This window comes from Xenopus tropicalis, chromosome 10 (assembly GCF_000004195.4).
Source record: "Xenopus tropicalis strain Nigerian chromosome 10, UCB_Xtro_10.0, whole genome shotgun sequence".
NCBI lineage: Eukaryota > Metazoa > Chordata > Amphibia > Anura > Pipidae > Xenopus > Xenopus tropicalis.
This window is the reverse complement of record NC_030686.2, coordinates 495037-512998: the sequence shown is the minus strand read 5'-3', so window position 1 is coordinate 512998 and position 17962 is coordinate 495037. Positions and strand designations below refer to the sequence as shown.

General features: G+C 53.1%; 1 protein-coding gene across 4 annotated transcripts in view; it reads left to right on the top strand.

Annotated features, from left to right (window-relative positions):
- The first annotated feature begins 8771 nt into the window (after window positions 1-8771).
- The window catches only part of csnk2a1 (casein kinase 2, alpha 1 polypeptide), a 16034-nt gene continuing 6843 nt past the window's right edge, over window positions 8772-17962 (top strand). For 2 of the 4 annotated variants that reach the window (XM_031894829.1, XM_031894826.1), the window contains exons 1-3: window positions 8773-8894; window positions 15267-15445; window positions 17333-17444. In XM_031894829.1, the coding sequence (XP_031750689.1) occupies window positions 15345-15445; window positions 17333-17444 (213 nt within the window). In that variant the 5' untranslated portion in view covers window positions 8773-8894; window positions 15267-15344. Of the gene's footprint in view, window positions 8895-15241; window positions 15446-17332; window positions 17445-17962 lie in introns of all 4 variants that reach the window. The other 2 variants (XM_031894828.1, XM_031894827.1) reach the window with 2 other exon arrangements.

The window sequence follows — 17962 nt, the reverse complement described above, 5'->3', positions numbered from 1 at the left end:
ATCTGAACCCTATTTCTATTGGCCCAGTTGAACCCCTATTGGCCCATCTGAACCCTATTTCTATTGGCCCAGTTGACCCCTATTTCTATTGGCCCAGTTGAACCCTATTTCTATTGGCCCAGTTGAACCCTATTTCTATTGGCCCAGTTGACCCCTATTTCTATTGGCCCAGTTGAACCCTATTTCTATTGGCCCAGTTGACCCCTATTTCTATTGGCCCAGTTGAACCCTATTTCTATTGGCCCAGTTGAACCCTATTTCTATTGGCCCAGCTGAACCCTATTTCTACTGGCCCAGCTGAACCCTATTGGCCCATCTGAACCCTATTTCTATTGGCCCAGTTGAACCCTATTAGCCCAGTTGAACCCTATTTCTATTGGCCCAGTTGAACCCTATTTCTATTGGCCCAGCTGAACCCTATTTCTACTGGCCCAGCTGAACCCTATTGGCCCATCTGAACCCTATTTCTATTGGCCCAGTTGAACCCTATTGGCCCATCTGAACCCTATTTCTATTGGCCCAGTTGACCCCTATTTCTATTGGCCCAGTTGACCCCTATTTCTATTGGCCCAGTTGAACCCTATTTCTATTGTTCCAGTTGACCCCTATTTCTATTGGCCCAGTTGACCCTATTTCTATTGGCCCAGTTGACCCCTATTTCTATTGGCCCAGTTGAACCCTATTTCTATTGGCCCAGTTGAACCCTATTTCTATTGGCCCAGTTGATCCCTATTTCTATTGGCCCAGTTGACCCCTATTTCTATTGGCCCAGTTGAACCCTATTTCTATTGGCCCATCTGAACCCTATTTCTATTGGCCCAGTTGAACCCTATTGGCCCATCTGAACCCTATTTCTATTGGCCCAGTTGACCCCTATTTCTATTGGCCCAGTTGAACCCTATTTCTACTGGCCCAGCTGAACCCTATTGGCCCATCTGAACCCTATTTCTATTGGCCCAGTTGAACCCTATTGGCCCATCTGAACCCTATTTCTATTGGCCCAGTTGACCCCTATTTCTATTGGCCCAGTTGAACCCTATTTCTATTGGCCCAGTTGACCCCTATTTCTATTGGCCCAGTTGAACCCTATTTCTATTGGCCCAGTTGAACCCTATTTCTATTGGCCCAGCTGAACCCTATTTCTACTGGCCCAGCTGAACCCTATTGGCCCATCTGAACCCTATTTCTATTGGCCCAGTTGAACCCTATTAGCCCAGTTGAACCCTATTTCTATTGGCCCCGTTGAACCCTATTTCTATTGGCCCAGCTGAACCCTATTTCTACTGGCCCAGCTGAACCCTATTGGCCCATCTGAACCCTATTTCTATTGGCCCAGTTGAACCCTATTGGCCCATCTGAACCCTATTTCTATTGGCCCAGTTGACCCCTATTTCTATTGGCCCAGTTGACCCCTATTTCTATTGGCCCAGTTGAACCCTATTTCTATTGTTCCAGTTGACCCCTATTTCTATTGGCCAGTTGACCCCTATTTCTATTGGCCCAGTTGACCCCTATTTCTATTGGCCCAGTTGAACCCTATTTCTATTGGCCCAGTTGAACCCTATTTCTATTGGCCCAGTTGATCCCTATTTCTATTGGCCCAGTTGACCCCTATTTCTATTGGCCCAGTTGAACCCTATTTCTATTGGCCCAGTTGAACCCTATTTCTATTGGCCCAGTTGAACCCTATTTCTATTGGCCCAGTTGACCCCTATTTCTATTGGCCCAGTTGACCCCTATTTCTATTGGCCCAGTTGAACCCTATTTCTATTGGCCCAGTTGACCCCTATTTCTATTGGCCCAGTTGACCCCTATTTCTATTGGCCCAGTTGAACCCTATTTCTATTGGCCCAGTTGACGCCTATTTCTATTGGCCCAGTTGACGCCTATTTCTATTGGCCCAGTTGACGCCTATTTCTATTGGCCCAGTTGACGCCTATTTCTATTGGCCCAGTTGACGCCTATTTCTATTGGCCCAGTTGACCCCTATTTCTATTGGCCCAGTTGAACCCTATTTCTATTGGCCCAGTTGACCCCTATTTCTATTGGCCCAGTTGAACTCTATTTCTATTGGCCCAGTTGAACCCTATTTCTATTGGCCCAGTTGACCCCTATTTCTATTGGCCCAGTTGACCCCTATTTCTATTGGCCCAGTTGAACCCTATTTCTATTGTTCCAGTTGACCCTATTTCTATTGGCCCAGTTGACCCCTATTTCTATTGGCCCAGTTGACCCCTATTTCTATTGGCCCAGTTGAACCCTATTTCTATTGGCCCAGTTGAACCCTATTTCTATTGTCCCAGTTGACCCCTATTTCTATTGGCCCAGTTGACCCCTATTTCTATTGGCCCAGTTGACCCCTATTTCTATTGGCCCAGTTGAACCCTATTTCTATTGGCCCAGTTGAACCCTATTTCTATTGGCCCAGTTGACCCCTATTTCTATTGGCCCAGTTGAACCCTATTTCTATTGGCCCATCTGAACCCTATTTCTATTGGCCCAGTTGAACCCTATTGACCCAGCTGAACCCTATTTCTACTGGCCCAGCTGAACCCTATTGGCCCTGTTGAACCCTATTTCTATTGGCCCAGCTGAACCCTATTGGCCCTGTTGAACCCTATTTCTATTGGCCCAGCTGAACCCTATTGGCCCATCTGAACCCTATTTCTACTGGCCCAGCTGAACCCTATTGGCCCATCTGAACCCTATTTCTATTGGCCCAGTTGAACCCTATTTCTATTGGCTCAGTTAAACCCTATTTCTACTGGCCCAGCTGAACCCTATTGGCCCATCTGAACCCTATTTCTATTGGCCCAGTTGAACCCTATTGGCCCAGTTGACCCCTATTTCTATTGGCCCAGTTGAACCCTATTTCTATTGGCCCAGTTGCACCCTATTTCTATTGGCCCAGTTGAACCCTATTGGCCCATCTGAACCCTATTTCTATTGGCCCAGTTGAACCCTATTGGCCCATCTGAACCCTATTTCTATTGGCCGAGTTGACCCCTATTTCTATTGGCCCAGTTGAACCCTATTTCTATTGGCCCAGTTGAACCCTATTTCTATTGGCCCAGCTGAACCCTATTTCTACTGGCCCAGCTGAACCCTATTGGCCCATCTGAACCCTATTTCTATTGGCCCAGTTGAACCCTATTGGCCCAGTTGAACCCTATTTCTATTAGCCCAGTTGAACCCTATTTCTATTGGCCCAGCTGAACGCTATTTCTACTGGCCCAGCTGAACCCTATTTCTATTGGCCCAGTTGAACCCTATTGGCCCAGCTGAACCCTATTTCTATTGGCCCAGCTGAACCCTATTGGCCCAGTTGAACCCTATTTCTATTGGCCCAACTGAACCCTATTTCTACTGGCCCAGTTGAACCCTATTGGCCCAGCTGAACCCTATTTCTACTGGCCCAGCTGAACCCTATTTCTACTGGCCCAGCTGAACCCTATTGGCCCAGCTGAACCCTATTTCTATTGGCCCAGTTGAACCCTATTGGCCCAGCTGAACCCTATTTCTACTGCCCCAGCTGAACCCTATTGGCCCAGCTGAACCCTATTTCTATTGGCCCAGTTGAACCCTATTGGCCCAGCTGAACCCTATTTCTATTGGCCCAGTTGAACCCTATTGGCCCAGCTGAACCCTAATTCTACTGGCCCAGCTGAATCCTATTGGCCCATCTGAACCCTATTTCTATTGGCCCAGTTGAACCCTATTGGCCCAGCTGAACCCTATTTCTACTGGCCCAGCTGAACCCTATTGGCCCTGTTGAACCCTATTTCTATTGGCCCAGCTGAACCCTATTGGCCCTGTTGAACCCTATTTCTATTGGCCCAGCTGAACCCTATTTCTACTCGCCCAGCTGAACCCTATTGGCCCATCTGAACCCTATTTCTATTGGCCCAGTTGAACCCTATTGGCCCAGTTGACCCCTATTTCTATTGGCCCAGTTGAACCCTATTTCTATTGGCCCAGTTGAACCCTATTTCTACTGGCCCAGCTGAACCCTATTGGCCCATCTGAACCCTATTTCTATTGGCCCAGTTGAACCCTATTGGCCCATCTGAACCCTATTTCTATTGGCCCAGTTGACCCCTATTTCTATTGGCCCAGTTGAACCCTATTTCTATTGGCCCAGTTGAACCCTATTTCTATTGGCCCAGTTGAACCCTATTTCTACTGGCCCAGCTGAACCCTATTGGCCCATCTGAACCCTATTTCTATTGGCCCAGTTGAACCCTATTGGCCCATCTGAACCCTATTTCTATTGGCCCAGTTGACCCCTATTTCTATTGGCCCAGTTGAACCCTATTTCTATTGGCCCAGTTGACCCCTATTTCTATTGGCCCAGTTGAACCCTATTTCTATTGGCCCAGTTGAACCCTATTTCTATTGGCCCAGCTGAACCCTATTTCTACTGGCCCAGCTGAACCCTATTGGCCCATCTGAACCCTATTTCTATTGGCACAGTTGAACCCTATTAGCCCAGTTGAACCCTATTTCTATTGGCCCAGTTGAACCCTATTTCTATTGGCCCAGCTGAACCCTATTTCTACTGGCCCAGCTGAACCCTATTGGCCCATCTGAACCCTATTTCTATTGGCCCAGTTGAACCCTATTGGCCCATCTGAACCCTATTTCTATTGGCCCAGTTGACCCCTATTTCTATTGGCCCAGTTGAACCCTATTGGCCCAGCTGAACCCTAATTCTACTGGCCCAGCTGAATCCTATTGGCCCATCTGAACCCTATTTCTATTGGCCCAGCTGAACCCTATTTCTACTCGCCCAGCTGAACCCTATTGGCCCATCTGAACCCTATTTCTATTGGCCCAGTTGAACCCTATTGGCCCAGTTGACCCCTATTTCTATTGGCCCAGTTGAACCCTATTTCTATTGGCCCAGTTGAACCCTATTTCTACTGGCCCAGCTGAACCCTATTGGCCCATCTGAACCCTATTTCTATTGGCCCAGTTGAACCCTATTGGCCCATCTGAACCCTATTTCTATTGGCCCAGTTGACCCCTATTTCTATTGGCCCAGTTGAACCCTATTTCTACTGGCCCAGCTGAACCCTATTGGCCCATCTGAACCCTATTTCTATTGGCCCAGTTGAACCCTATTGGCCCATCTGAACCCTATTTCTATTGGCCCAGTTGACCCCTATTTCTATTGGCCCAGTTGAACCCTATTTCTATTGGCCCAGTTGACCCCTATTTCTATTGGCCCAGTTGAACCCTATTTCTATTGGCCCAGTTGAACCCTATTTCTATTGGCCCAGCTGAACCCTATTTCTACTGGCCCAGCTGAACCCTATTGGCCCATCTGAACCCTATTTCTATTGGCCCAGTTGAACCCTATTAGCCCAGTTGAACCCTATTTCTATTGGCCCAGTTGAACCCTATTTCTATTGGCCCAGCTGAACCCTATTTCTACTGGCCCAGCTGAACCCTATTGGCCCATCTGAACCCTATTTCTATTGGCCCAGTTGAACCCTATTGGCCCATCTGAACCCTATTTCTATTGGCCCAGTTGACCCCTATTTCTATTGGCCCAGTTGACCCCTATTTCTATTGGCCCAGTTGAACCCTATTTCTATTGTTCCAGTTGACCCCTATTTCTATTGGCCCAGTTGACCCCTATTTCTATTGGCCCAGTTGACCCCTATTTCTATTGGCCCAGTTGAACCCTATTTCTATTGGCCCAGTTGAACCCTATTTCTATTGGCCCAGTTGATCCCTATTTCTATTGGCCCAGTTGACCCCCTATTTCTATTGGCCCAGTTGAACCCTATTTCTATTGGCCCAGTTGAACCCTATTTCTATTGGCCCAGTTGAACCCTATTTCTATTGGCCCAGTTGAACCCTATTTCTATTGGCCCAGTTGACCCCTATTTCTATTGGCCCAGTTGACCCCTATTTCTATTGGCCCAGTTGAACCCTATTTCTATTGGCCCAGTTGACCCCTATTTCTATTGGCCCAGTTGACCCCTATTTCTATTGCCCAGTTGAACCCTATTTCTATTGGCCCAGTTGGACGCCTATTTCTATTGGCCCAGTTGACGCCTATTTCTATTGGCCCAGTTGACGCCTATTTCTATTGGCCCAGTTGACCCCTATTTCTATTGGCCCAGTTGACCCCTATTCTATTGGCCCAGTTGAACCCTATTTCTATTGGCCCAGTTGACCCCTATTTCTATTGGCCCAGTTGAACTCTATTTCTATTGGCCCAGTTGAACCCTATTTCTATTGGCCCAGTTGACCCCTATTTCTATTGGCCCAGTTGACCCCTATTTCTATTGGCCCAGTTGAAACCCTATTTCTATTGTTCCAGTTGACCCCTATTTCTATTGGCCCAGTTGACCCCTATTTCTATTGGCCCAGTTGACCCCTATTTCTATTGGCCAGTTGAACCCTATTTCTATTGGCCCAGTTGAACCCTATTTCTATTGGCCCAGTTGATCCCTATTTCTATTGGCCCAGTTGACCCCTATTTCTATTGGCCCAGTTGAACCCTATTTCTATTGGCCCAGTTGAACCCTATTTCTATTGCCCAGTTGAACCCTATTTCTATTGGCCCAGTTGACCCCTATTTCCTATTGGCCCAGTTGACCACTATTTCTATTGGCCCAGTTGAACCCTATTTCTATTGGCCCAGTTGACCCCTATTTCTATTGGCCCAGTTGACCCCTATTTCTATTGGCCCAGTTGAACCCTATTTCTATTGGCCCAGTTGACGCCTATTTCTATTGGCCCAGTTGACGCCTATTTCTATTGGCCCAGTTGACGCCTATTTCTATTGGCCCCAGTTGACCCCTATTTCTATTGGCCCAGTCTTGCCAACCCTATTTCTATTGGCCCAGTTGACCCCTATTTCTATTGGCCCAGTTGAACCCTATTTCTATTGGCCCAGTTGAACCCTATTTCTATTGGCCCAGTTGAACCCCTATTTCTATTGGCCCAGTTGAACCCCTATTTCTATTGGCCCAGTTGAACCCTATTTCTATTGCCCAGTTGAACCCTATTTCTATTGGCCCAGTTGACCCCTATTTCTATTGGCCCAGTTGACCCCTATTTCTATTGGCCCAGTTGAACCCTATTTCTATTGGCCCAGTTGACGCCTATTTCTATTGGCCCAGTTGACGGCCTATTTCTATTGGCCCAGTTGACGCCTATTTCTATTGGCCCAGTTGACCCCTATTTCTATTGGCCCAGTTGACCCCTATTTCTATTGGCCCAGTTGAACCCTATTTCTATTGGCCCAGTTGACCCCTATTTCTATTGGCCCAGTTGAACTCTATTTCTATTGGCCCAGTTGAACCCTATTTCTATTGGCCCAGTTGACCCCTATTTCTATTGGCCCAGTTGACCCCTATTTCTATTGGCCCAGTTGAACCCTATTTCTATTGTTCCAGTTGACCCCTATTTCTATTGGCCCAGTTGACCCCTATTTCTATTGGCCCAGTTGACCCCTATTTCTATTGGCCCAGTTGAACCCTATTTCTATTGGCCCAGTTGAACCCTATTTCTATTGGCCCAGTTGATCCCTATTTCTATTGGCCCAGTTGACCCCTATTTCTATTGGCCCAGTTGAACCCTATTTCTATTGGCCCAGTTGAACCCTATTTCTATTGGCCCAGTTGAACCCTATTTCTATTGGCCCAGTTGAACCCTATTTCTATTGGCCCAGTTGACCCCTATTTCTATTGGCCCAGTTGACCCCTATTTCTATTGGCCCAGTTGAACCCTATTTCTATTGGCCCAGTTGACCCCTATTTCTATTGGCCCAGTTGACCCCTATTTCTATTGGCCCAGTTGAACCCTATTTCTATTGGCCCAGTTGACGCCTATTTCTATTGGCCCAGTTGACGCCTATTTCTATTGGCCCAGTTGACGCCTATTTCTATTGGCCCAGTTGACCCCTATTTCTATTGGCCCAGTTGACCCCTATTTCTATTGGCCCAGTTGAACCCTATTTCTATTGGCCCAGTTGACCCCTATTTCTATTGGCCCAGTTGACCCCTATTTCTATTGGCCCAGTTGAACCCTATTTCTATTGGCCCAGTTGAACCCTATTTCTATTGGCCCAGTTGAACCCTATTTCTATTGGCCCAGTTGAACCCTATTTCTATTGGCCCAGTTGAACCCTATTTCTATTGGCCCAGTTGAACCCTATTTCTATTGGCCCAGTTGAACCCCTACCCCCGGGCACTACAGGAGCCAGCCAATGGGCAGTGAGGCCAAGCAGAGACACACACGGTACTGCCGCCATGTTCCTTTGGTTGATATAACAGTAGAAGTGAGGAGGGACCGTGGAGTCCATGGACCTGTCAGAACAATAATTCCCTGCCAGCGGGACAAACGGACCGGTACCGGGTACCACACAGAGACTGACCATGAATCACCAGCCCCGCCCACACAAGCCCCGGCCCCGCCCACACAGACCCCTCACTAATTCCCGCTCTATCGCATCAGTGTTACTAACAAACTACGTTTCCCAGAAACCCCTGCGCAAACTGGATCCCAGACGCACTCTTCCGGGTCCCGCCATGTTGGGATGGGCAGGCGCTTTCTGCTTAGTCAGGCATAGCCAGTAATTATCAGGCCTTTATCCTGACACTGGGAATGCCGAACACTTAGGGTTCTACCCTCCAGCCTCCACCGCTTCCCATACGGCAGTGTTTTCTACCGGTCCTCTTTCTGCTCGCCTGTTTTCTGCCACACACAACATGGCGCTTAAGGCACCGCCCAGTTAGCCCCTCTGCAGCGGGGAGAGTGTATTTCCGCTTCCGGTGAGCCTCGCTGTGGTCCCTGCGGTTGGCGGCCGTGTGTCTCCGCCATATTGTCTCTGTGATCCCGGCGGGAGCGGCGGCCGCGGGGAGCAGGAAGAGCAGGTGCGGGGGGAGAGCGGGCCCGGGGGGGGGGGGCCTTACACCGTCACGGCGGGAATTTCCCCACGGGTGGGGGCAGAGCTGGGGGAGGGGCTGGGGTGCCGCTCTGTACCGGGGGGGGGGGAAATACTGAGGGGCGCCCTCCGTGGGAAATAGGGGGGGGCGTGTGTTTGGGGCGCTGAGAGGAGTGACAGAGGGGTAGTGGGGTAAATATGTGGGGCACTAACAATAGCAATGGGGGGGGGGTAGTTACTGGGGCGCGAAGGGTTTGCCGGGAAACTGTGGGGAAAAGAATGGGGCCAGAGTTTTGGGGTGGCACTGGGGCAAAATATTGGGGGGGGGGGGCTGGGGCCCTGGGGAAATGGGGGGGGCAATAAGGATGGAAAGTATGGGGGGGCACAGAGGGATTAGGTTGGGAGGTTTGGGGGGCACAGGGATTAGGTTGGGGGGCACAGAGGGATTAGGTTGGGGGGCACAGGGGGATTAGGTTGGGGGGCACAGGGGGATTAGGTTGGGGGGCACAGAGGGATTAGGTTGGGGGGCACAGGGGGATTAGGTTGGGGGGCACAGGGGGATTAGGTTGGGGGGCACAGAGGGATTAGGTTGGGGGCACAGGGGGATTAGGTTGGGGGGCACAGAGGGATTAGGTTGGGGGGCACAGAGGGATTAGGTTGGGGGGCACAGGGATTAGGTTGGGGGGCACAGAGGGATTAGGTTGGGGGGCACAGAGGGATTAGGTTGGGGGGCACAGAGGGATTAGGTTGGGGGGCACAGAGGGATTAGGTTGGGGGCACAGAGGGATTAGGTTGGGGGGCACAGAGGGATTAGGTTGGGGGGCACAGAGGGATTAAGGTTGGGGGGCACAGAGGGATTAGGTTGGGGGGCACAGAGGGATTAGGTTGGGAGGTTTGGGGGGCACAGGGGGATTAGGTTGGGGGGCACAGGGGGATTAGGTTGGGGGGGCACAGGGGGATTAGGTTGGGGGCACAGGGGGATAGGTTGGGGGGCACAGGTGGATTAGGTTGGGGGGCACAGGGGGGATTAGGTTGGGGGGCACAGGGGGATTAGGGTTGGGGGGCACAGGGGGATTAGGTTGGGGGGCACAGGGATTAGGTTGGGGGGCACAGGGATTAGGTTGGGGGGCACAGGGGGATTAGGTTGGGGGGCACAGGGGGATTAGGATGGAAGGTTTGGGCGGGCACAGAGGGATTAGGATGGAAGCTTTGGGGGTGCACACATGGATAAGGACGGAAGGTTTGGGGGGAAGGATGAGGGATTAGGATAGAAGGTTTGGAGTTCACGGATTAGGTTGGAAGGTTTGGGGGGGACACAGGGATTGGGATGGAAGGTTTGGGGGGGGCACAGAGGGATTAGGATGGAAGGTTTGGGCGGGCACAGAGGGATTAGGATGGAAGGTTTGGGGGGCACAGAGGGATTAGGATGGAAGGTTGGGGGGGCACAGAGGGATTAGGATGGAAGGTTTGGGCGGGCACAGAGGGATTAGGATGGAAGGTTGGGGGGGCACAGAGGGATTAGGATGGAAGGTTTGGGGGGGCACAGAGGGATTAGGATGGAAGGTTTGGGGGGGCACAGAGGGATTAGGATGGAAGGTTTGGGGGGACACAGAGGGATTAGGATGGAAGGTTTGGGGGGGGGCACAGAGGGATTAGGATGGAAGGTTTGGGGGGGCACAGAGGGATTAGGATGGAAGGTTTGGGGGGGCACAGAGGGATTAGGATGGAAGGTTTGGGGGGGCACAGAGGGATTAGGATGGAAGGTTTGGGGGGGCACAGAGGGATAAGGACGGAAGGTTTGGGGGGAAGGATGAGGGATTAGGATAGAAGGTTTGGAGTTCACGGATTAGGTTGGAAGGTTTGGGGGGGGGGGAGACAGGGATTGGGATGGAAAGTTTTGGGGGGGCACAGAGGGATTAGGATGGAAGCTTTGGGGGTGCACACATGGATAAGGACGGAAGGTTTGGGGGGAAGGATGAGGGATTAGGATAGAAGGTTTGGAGTTCACGGATTAGGTTGGAAGGTTTGGGGGGGACACAGGGATTGGGATGGAAGGTTTGGGGGGGGGGGCACAGAGGGATTAGGATGGAAGCTTTGGGGGGGGGTGCACACATGGATAAGGACGGAAGGTTTGGGGGGAAGGATGAGGGATTGGGATAGAAGGTTTGGAGTTCACGGATTAGGTTGGAAGGTTTGGGGGGGACACAGGGATTAGGATGGAAGGTTTGGGGGGGCACACAAGGATGATGGATTAGGATGGAAGGTTTGGGGGGGGGGCACAGGGATTAGGATGGAACGTTTGGGGGGGGGGACACAGGGATTAGGATGGAAGGTTTGGGGGGGCACACAAGGATGATGGATTAGGATAGAAGGTTTGGGGGTCATACAGGAAAGTTGGATTAGGAAGGGAGGTTTGTTGGGGGGCAGAGGGACTGGGGGAGTATTTGTTTGTAATCTGGGGAAAAGGAATGTTGTGGGGGGCAGAGAGGGACATGGAAGTGGGCGCTGCCATATTGCCTGGCAGGCCCAGTAGCTGCCACTACATAATAATGAAGGTTATAGGCGTGTCTCTGGGGGGGCGGAGTTATTTGTATGAGGGAGCCGCTGGCCAATGATGCTGCTTGGCTATAGAATGCCTCGGGCAGCTTTGTTTCCCTTGCAGGCAGCAGCAGGTACCACTTGTTCCAGGATCTGACTGGGCAGCGCCGGGGCTCATTGTGGCTCCTCTGCCTAAAGCTGCAACTCCCAGCACCCTCTAGCAGCCCCGTAATGCTGGGAATAGGCCGGCCCTCGCTGGTTTAACCCTCTGTAGGAACATAATAACCCTAAAGCTGCAACTCCCAGCACCCTCTAGCAGCCCCGTAATGCTGGGAATAGGCCGGCCCTCGCTGGTTTAACCCTCTGCAGGAACATAATAACCCTAAAGCTGCAACTCCCAGCACCCTCTAGCAGCCCCGTAATGCTGGGAATAGGCCGGCCCTCGCTGGTTTAACCCTCTGCAGGAACATAATAACCCTAAGCTGCAACTCCCAGCACCCTCTAGCAGCCCCGTAATGCTGGGAATAGGCCGGCCCTCGCTGGTTTAACCCTCTGCAGGAACATAATAACCCTAAAGCTGCAACTCCCAGCACCCTCTAGCAGCCCCGTAATGCTGGGAATAGGCCGGCCCTCGCTGGTTTAACCCTCTGCAGGAACATAATAACCCTAAAGCTGCAACTCCCAGCACCCTCTAGCAGCCCCGTAATGCTGGGAATAGGCCGGCCCTCGCTGGTTTAACCCTCTTCTGCAGGAACATAATAACCCTAAAGCTGCAACTCCCAGCACCCTCTAGCAGCCCCGTAATGCTGGGAATAGGCCGGCCCTCGCTGGTTTAACCCTCTGCAGGAACATAATAACCCTAAAGCTGCAACTCCCAGCACCCTCTAGCAGCCCCGTAATGCTGGGAATAGGCCGGCCCTCGCTGGTTTAACCCTCTGCAGGAACATAATAACCCTAAAGCTGCAACTCCCAGCACCCTCTAGCAGCCCCGTAATGCTGGGAATAGGCCGGCCCTCGCTGGTTTAACCCTCTGCAGGAACATAATAACCCTAAAGCTGCAACTCCCAGCACCCTCTAGCAGCCCCGTAATGCTGGGAATAGGCCGGCCCTCGCTGGTTTAACCCTCTTCTGCAGGAACATAATAACCCTAAAGCTGCAACTCCCAGCACCCTCTAGCAGCCCCGTAATGCTGGGAATAGGCCGGCCCTCGCTGGTTTAACCCTCTTCTGCAGGAACATAATAACCCTAAAGCTGCAACTCCCAGCACCCTCTAGCAGCCCCGTAATGCTGGGAATAGGCCGGCCCTCGCTGGTTTAACCCTCTTCTGCAGGAACATAATAACCCTAAAGCTGCAACTCCCAGCACCCTCTAGCAGCCCCGTAATGCTGGGAATAGGCCGGCCCTCGCTGGTTTAACCCTCTTCTGCAGGAACATAATAACCCTAAAGCTGCAACTCCCAGCACCCTCTAGCAGCCCCGTAATGCTGGGAATAGGCCGGCCCTCGTTGGTTTAACCCTCCTCTGCAGGAACATAATAACCCTAAAGCTGCAACTCCCAGCACCCTCTAGCAGCCCCGTAATGCTGGGAATAGGCCGGCCCTCGCTGATTTAACCCTCTGCAGGAACATAATAACCCTAAAGCTGCAACTCCCAGCACCCTCTAGCAGCCCCGTAATGCTGGGAATAGGCCGGCCCTCGCTGGTTTAACCCTCTTCTGCAGGAACATAATAACCCTAAAGCTGCAACTCCCAGCACCCTCTAGCAGCCCCGTAATGCTGGGAATAGGCCGGCCCTCGCTGATTTAACCCTCTGCAGGAACATAATAACCCTAAAGCTGCAACTCCCAGCACCCTCTAGCAGCCCCGTAATGCTGGGAATAGGCCGGCCCTCGCTGATTTAACCCTCTGCAGGAACATAATAACCCTAAAGCTGCAACTCCCAGCACCCTCTAGCAGCCCCGTAATGCTGGGAATAGGCCGGCCCTCGCTGGTTTAACCCTCTTCTGCAGGAACATAATAACCCTAAAGCTGCAACTCCCAGCACCCTCTAGCAGCCCCGTAATGCTGGGAATAGGCCGGCCCTCGCTGGTTTAACCCTCCTCTGCAGGAACATAATAAGCCTAAAGCTGCAACTCCCAGCACCCTCTAGCAGCCCCGTAATGCTGGGAATAGGCCGGCCCTCGCTGGTTTAACCCAATGATGTTCAGGGGAAACCCCTGTCCTCTCATGGCGCTTGCCTTGGGGGAAGCTATTTCCCATCGTCCCCTAATGAGTACACAAGGGCCCCCCACTTTCCCAGTGGCCCCCCCAATGGGCCAAATGTAGGGATAAGCTGCCGAACTTGTCTCGCCCCGAGGGGTTCCATGCTGGGTGGGGGGGAGTGAGGATGGAGCGAGTATGGAACCAATGCTGATCAGCTGATCTCCTTGCCCAGTGGATTCATGTGTGCCAGCTTAGCTAAAGGGCTAGTTATAGGGCACAGCTGGCAACTCATTTGCTGTGGGGTTTATACTGCGAGGGGGGAATGACTTCTCATCCTGCCCCTGTAACTGCTTGGTCCCCTAGACTCCTCCTTTCCCCTTGCAGTGAGACTCCTCCTTTCCCCTGGCAGTGTGACGCCTCCTTTCCCCTGGCAGTGTGACGCCTCCTTTCCCCTGGCAGTGTGACGCCTCCTTTCCCCTGGCAGTGTGACGCCTCCTTTCCCCTTGCAGTGAGACGCCTCCTTTCCCCTGGCAGTGTGACGCCTCCTTTCCCCTGGCAGTGTGACGCCTCCTTTCCCCTGGCAGTGTGACGCCTCCTTTCCCCTGGCAGTGTGACGCCTCCTTTCCCCTGGCAGTGAGACGCCTCCTTTCCCCTGGCAGTGTGACGCCTCCTTTCCCCTGGCAGTGTGACGCCTCCTTTCCCCTGGCAGTGTGACGCCTCCTTTCCCCTCGCAGTGAGACGCCTCCTTTCCCCTCGCAGTGAGACGCCTCCTTTTCCCCTCGCAGTGAGACGCCTCCTTTTCCCCTCGCAGTGAGACGCCTCCTTTTCCCCTCGCAGTGAGACGCCTCCTTTTCCCCTTGCAGTGAGACGCCTCCTTTTCCCCTTGCAGTGAGACGCCTCCTTTCCCCTTGCAGTGTGACGCCTCCTTTCCCCTGGCAGTGAGACGCCTCCTTTTCCCCTGGCAGTGAGACGCCTCCTTTCCCCTGGCAGTGAGACGCCTCCTTTCCCCTGGCAGTGGTGACGCCTCCTTTTCCCCTGGCAGTGTGACGCCTCCTTTCCCCTGGCAGTGTGACGCCTCCTTTCCCCCTCGCAGTGAGACGCCTCCTTTCCCCTCGCAGTGAGACGCCTCCTTTCCCCCTCGCAGTGAGACGCCTCCTTTCCCCCTCGCAGTGAGACGCCTCCTTTCCCCCTTGCAGTGAGACGCCTCCTTTTCCCCTTGCAGTGAGACGCCTCCTTTCCCCTTGCAGTGAGACGCCTCCTTTCCCCTTGCAGTGAGACGCCTCCTTTCCCCTTGCAGTGAGACGCCTCCTTTCCCCTTGCAGTGAGACGCCTCCTTTCCCCCTTGCAGTGAGACGCCTCCTTTCCCCTTGCAGTGAGACGCCTCCTTTCCCCTTGCAGTGAGACGCCTCCTTTCCCCTTGCAGTGAGACGCCTCCTTTCCCCTTGCAGTGAGACGCCTCCTTTCCCCTTGCAGTGAGACGCCTCCTTTCCCCTTGCAGTGAGACGCCTCCTTTCCCCTTGCAGTGAGACGCCTCCTTTCCCCTTGCAGTGAGACGCCTCCTTTCCCCTTGCAGTGAGACGCCTCCTTTCCCCTTGCAGTGAGACGCCTCCTTTCCCCTTGCAGTGAGACGCCTCCTTTTGCCACCCACCGGTTTTGGGTCTACAAACGCTCTGCCTGTCTCTGGCCGCCAAGCTATCTGCCATGTCAGGACCTGTGCCAAGCCGGGCCCGTGTCTACACGGATGTGAACACGCACAGACCCCGGGAGTATTGGGACTACGAGTCGCACGTGGTGGAGTGGGGGTAAGTGGCAATAACATGGGGCAGTTGGCCGGGCAGTCTCCTGCTGCTGATGTTTTGGGTGAAAAATGAGTTGTAGGGGGGCAGTTACACAGCTCTCTACTGGTAGCGCTAAGGGACATTCCCCTGCTGGCTCCCATGATTCTCAGTTACTGCCTCCTTATTCAGGTCATGCCTACCCCCACACCCCTGGCCCCCCAAGGTAACCCGCGCACCCCTGGCCCCCCAAGGTAACCCGCGCACCCCTGGCCCCCCCCCCAAGGTAACCCGCGCACCCCTGGCCCCCCCCCAAGGTAACCCGCGCACCCCTGGCCCCCCCCCCAAGGTAACCCGCGCACCCCTGGCCCCCCAAGGTAACTCGTGCACCCCTGGCCCCCCCCTCAAGGTAACTCGTGCACCCCTGGCCCCCCCCCCCAAGGTAACCCGCGCACCCCTGACCCCCCCCCAAGGTAACCCGCGCACCCCTGACCCACAAAACTTTAACCTGCACACTCTTAGAACCCACCCAAACCCACAAAACTTGAACCCACAAAATATTGCCATTGTAGAACTCCCGCCCAACCTGGGCCTGCACCTTCCTTCCCCATACACTAGTGCTGCATGCAGTCTGATTCCTGTGGGGGGGCACTTCCCCAGTCCGATCCACACTCGGTCCCTCACTGGTTGCCCAGACCTGTTGGTTTCAGGAACCCACACATTGCTACTGGGGGGGCTTAGGGTTCAGCAGCCGCCGTATGTGAGCTGTAACATTGGTCTGTGCCTGGGGCATTGCCTGTTCCATATTAGTCTTGTGAGGTGCAGCACACACCCTGTGGACCCCCTAAGCACTTGGTTATGTTGTGTAACAGTGGGCTGGGCCAGGGCCCCCCATATGCAGTGCAGACAAGGGGGCTTCACAGCGTTTCTAGAAGCAGGACAGGGGTATATTTGTGCCGCTCAGATAATTCCATTCCCTGTTGCACCTGTATGTGTGGGGGGGATTATTATTTATCATTTAGGCTTCCCTAAAGGCAGGGACACATGGTTCAGCCCAGAAAGACCCTCAGTATATTGTGTAGAGCAGCCCATATGGAAATATGTAGTACTATGTATTACTATGTGGGTACTAAGGGCCTCCCCGGGAGCATACGATCCCCACTGCGCACATACATGTTAGGCCACATCAGCCAATGAATGGCCAGAGCGCTGCTTCCTGTTACACTTAGAGCTGCATTACTTCCTGTCAGGTGATCTCTCGAGGGGGCACACAGACTTATAAAATGGTGGCTCAAGGTTAAAGGGACCCTGCCATTATATTTATGGGGCAGTTTATCTCTAAATGACCGTTACACAGCAAATAATTCCCTCTGCCATTTAACCTTTTATTCTTCAACCAACAAATGTATTTGTAGCTGTAATATTGGTGTGTAGGCGCCATCTCAGTGCCTTGTGCTTTCAGCCAGCGCTACACATTAGAACTGCTTTCAGCTAACCTATTGTTTCTCCTACTCCCATGTAACTGGAGGAGTCCCAAGCCGGACTTGGATTTCTTACTATTGAGTGCTATTCTGATACCTACTGGGAGCTGCTATCTTGCTCCCTTCCCATTGTTCTGCTGATCGGCTGCTGGCGGTTAGGGGGGGATATCACTCCAACTTGACTCACACTTTACTGCTGCGCTGCAAGTTGATCAGAACACAGGTCACATGGCTGTGGCACCCTGAGAAATGAAGAATATGGCTAGCCCCATGGGAAAAAAATTACAATGCAGGATTCCTTTACAGGGCAATAATAACTAATATATATTACAGTGTGTATGATCCTAAGGGGCCAATGACAGTCGTGCCAGGCTGCTGGTTTGTGTACAGTCTGGGGTTAAAGTTTTATTTTTTTCCATTTTGCCTTTGACAGGAACCAGGATGATTATCAGTTGGTGAGGAAACTCGGTCGGGGCAAATACAGTGAAGTCTTTGAAGCCATTAACATCACCAACAATGAAAAAGTTGTGGTCAAAATTCTCAAGGTGAGAGTGCGGGCCCCAGGGCTGTGTGAGAGTGCGGGCCCCAGGGCCGTGTGTGAGAGTGCGGGCCCCCGGGCCGTGTGTGAGAGTGCGGGCCCCCGGGCCGTGTGTGAGAGTGCGGGCCCCAGGGCCGTGTGTGAGAGTGCGGGCCCCCGGGCCGTGTGTGAGAGTGCGGGCCCCCGGGCCGTGTGTGAGAGTGCGGGCCCCCGGGCCGTGTGTGAGAGTGCGGGCCCCCGGGCCGTGTGTGAGAGTGCGGGCCCCCGGGCCGTGTGTGAGAGTGCGGGCCCCCGGGCCGTGTGTGAGAGTGCGGGCCCCCGGGCCGTGTGTGAGAGTGCGGGCCCCGGGCCGTGTGTGAGAGTGCGGGCCCCCGGGCCGTGTGTGAGAGTGCGGGCCCCCGGGCCGTGTGTGAGAGTGCGGGCCCCCGGGCCGTGTGTGAGAGTGCGGGCCCCCGGGCCGTGTGTGAGAGTGCGGGCCCCCGGCCGTGTGTGAGAGTGCGGGCCCCCGGGCCGTGTGTGAGAGTG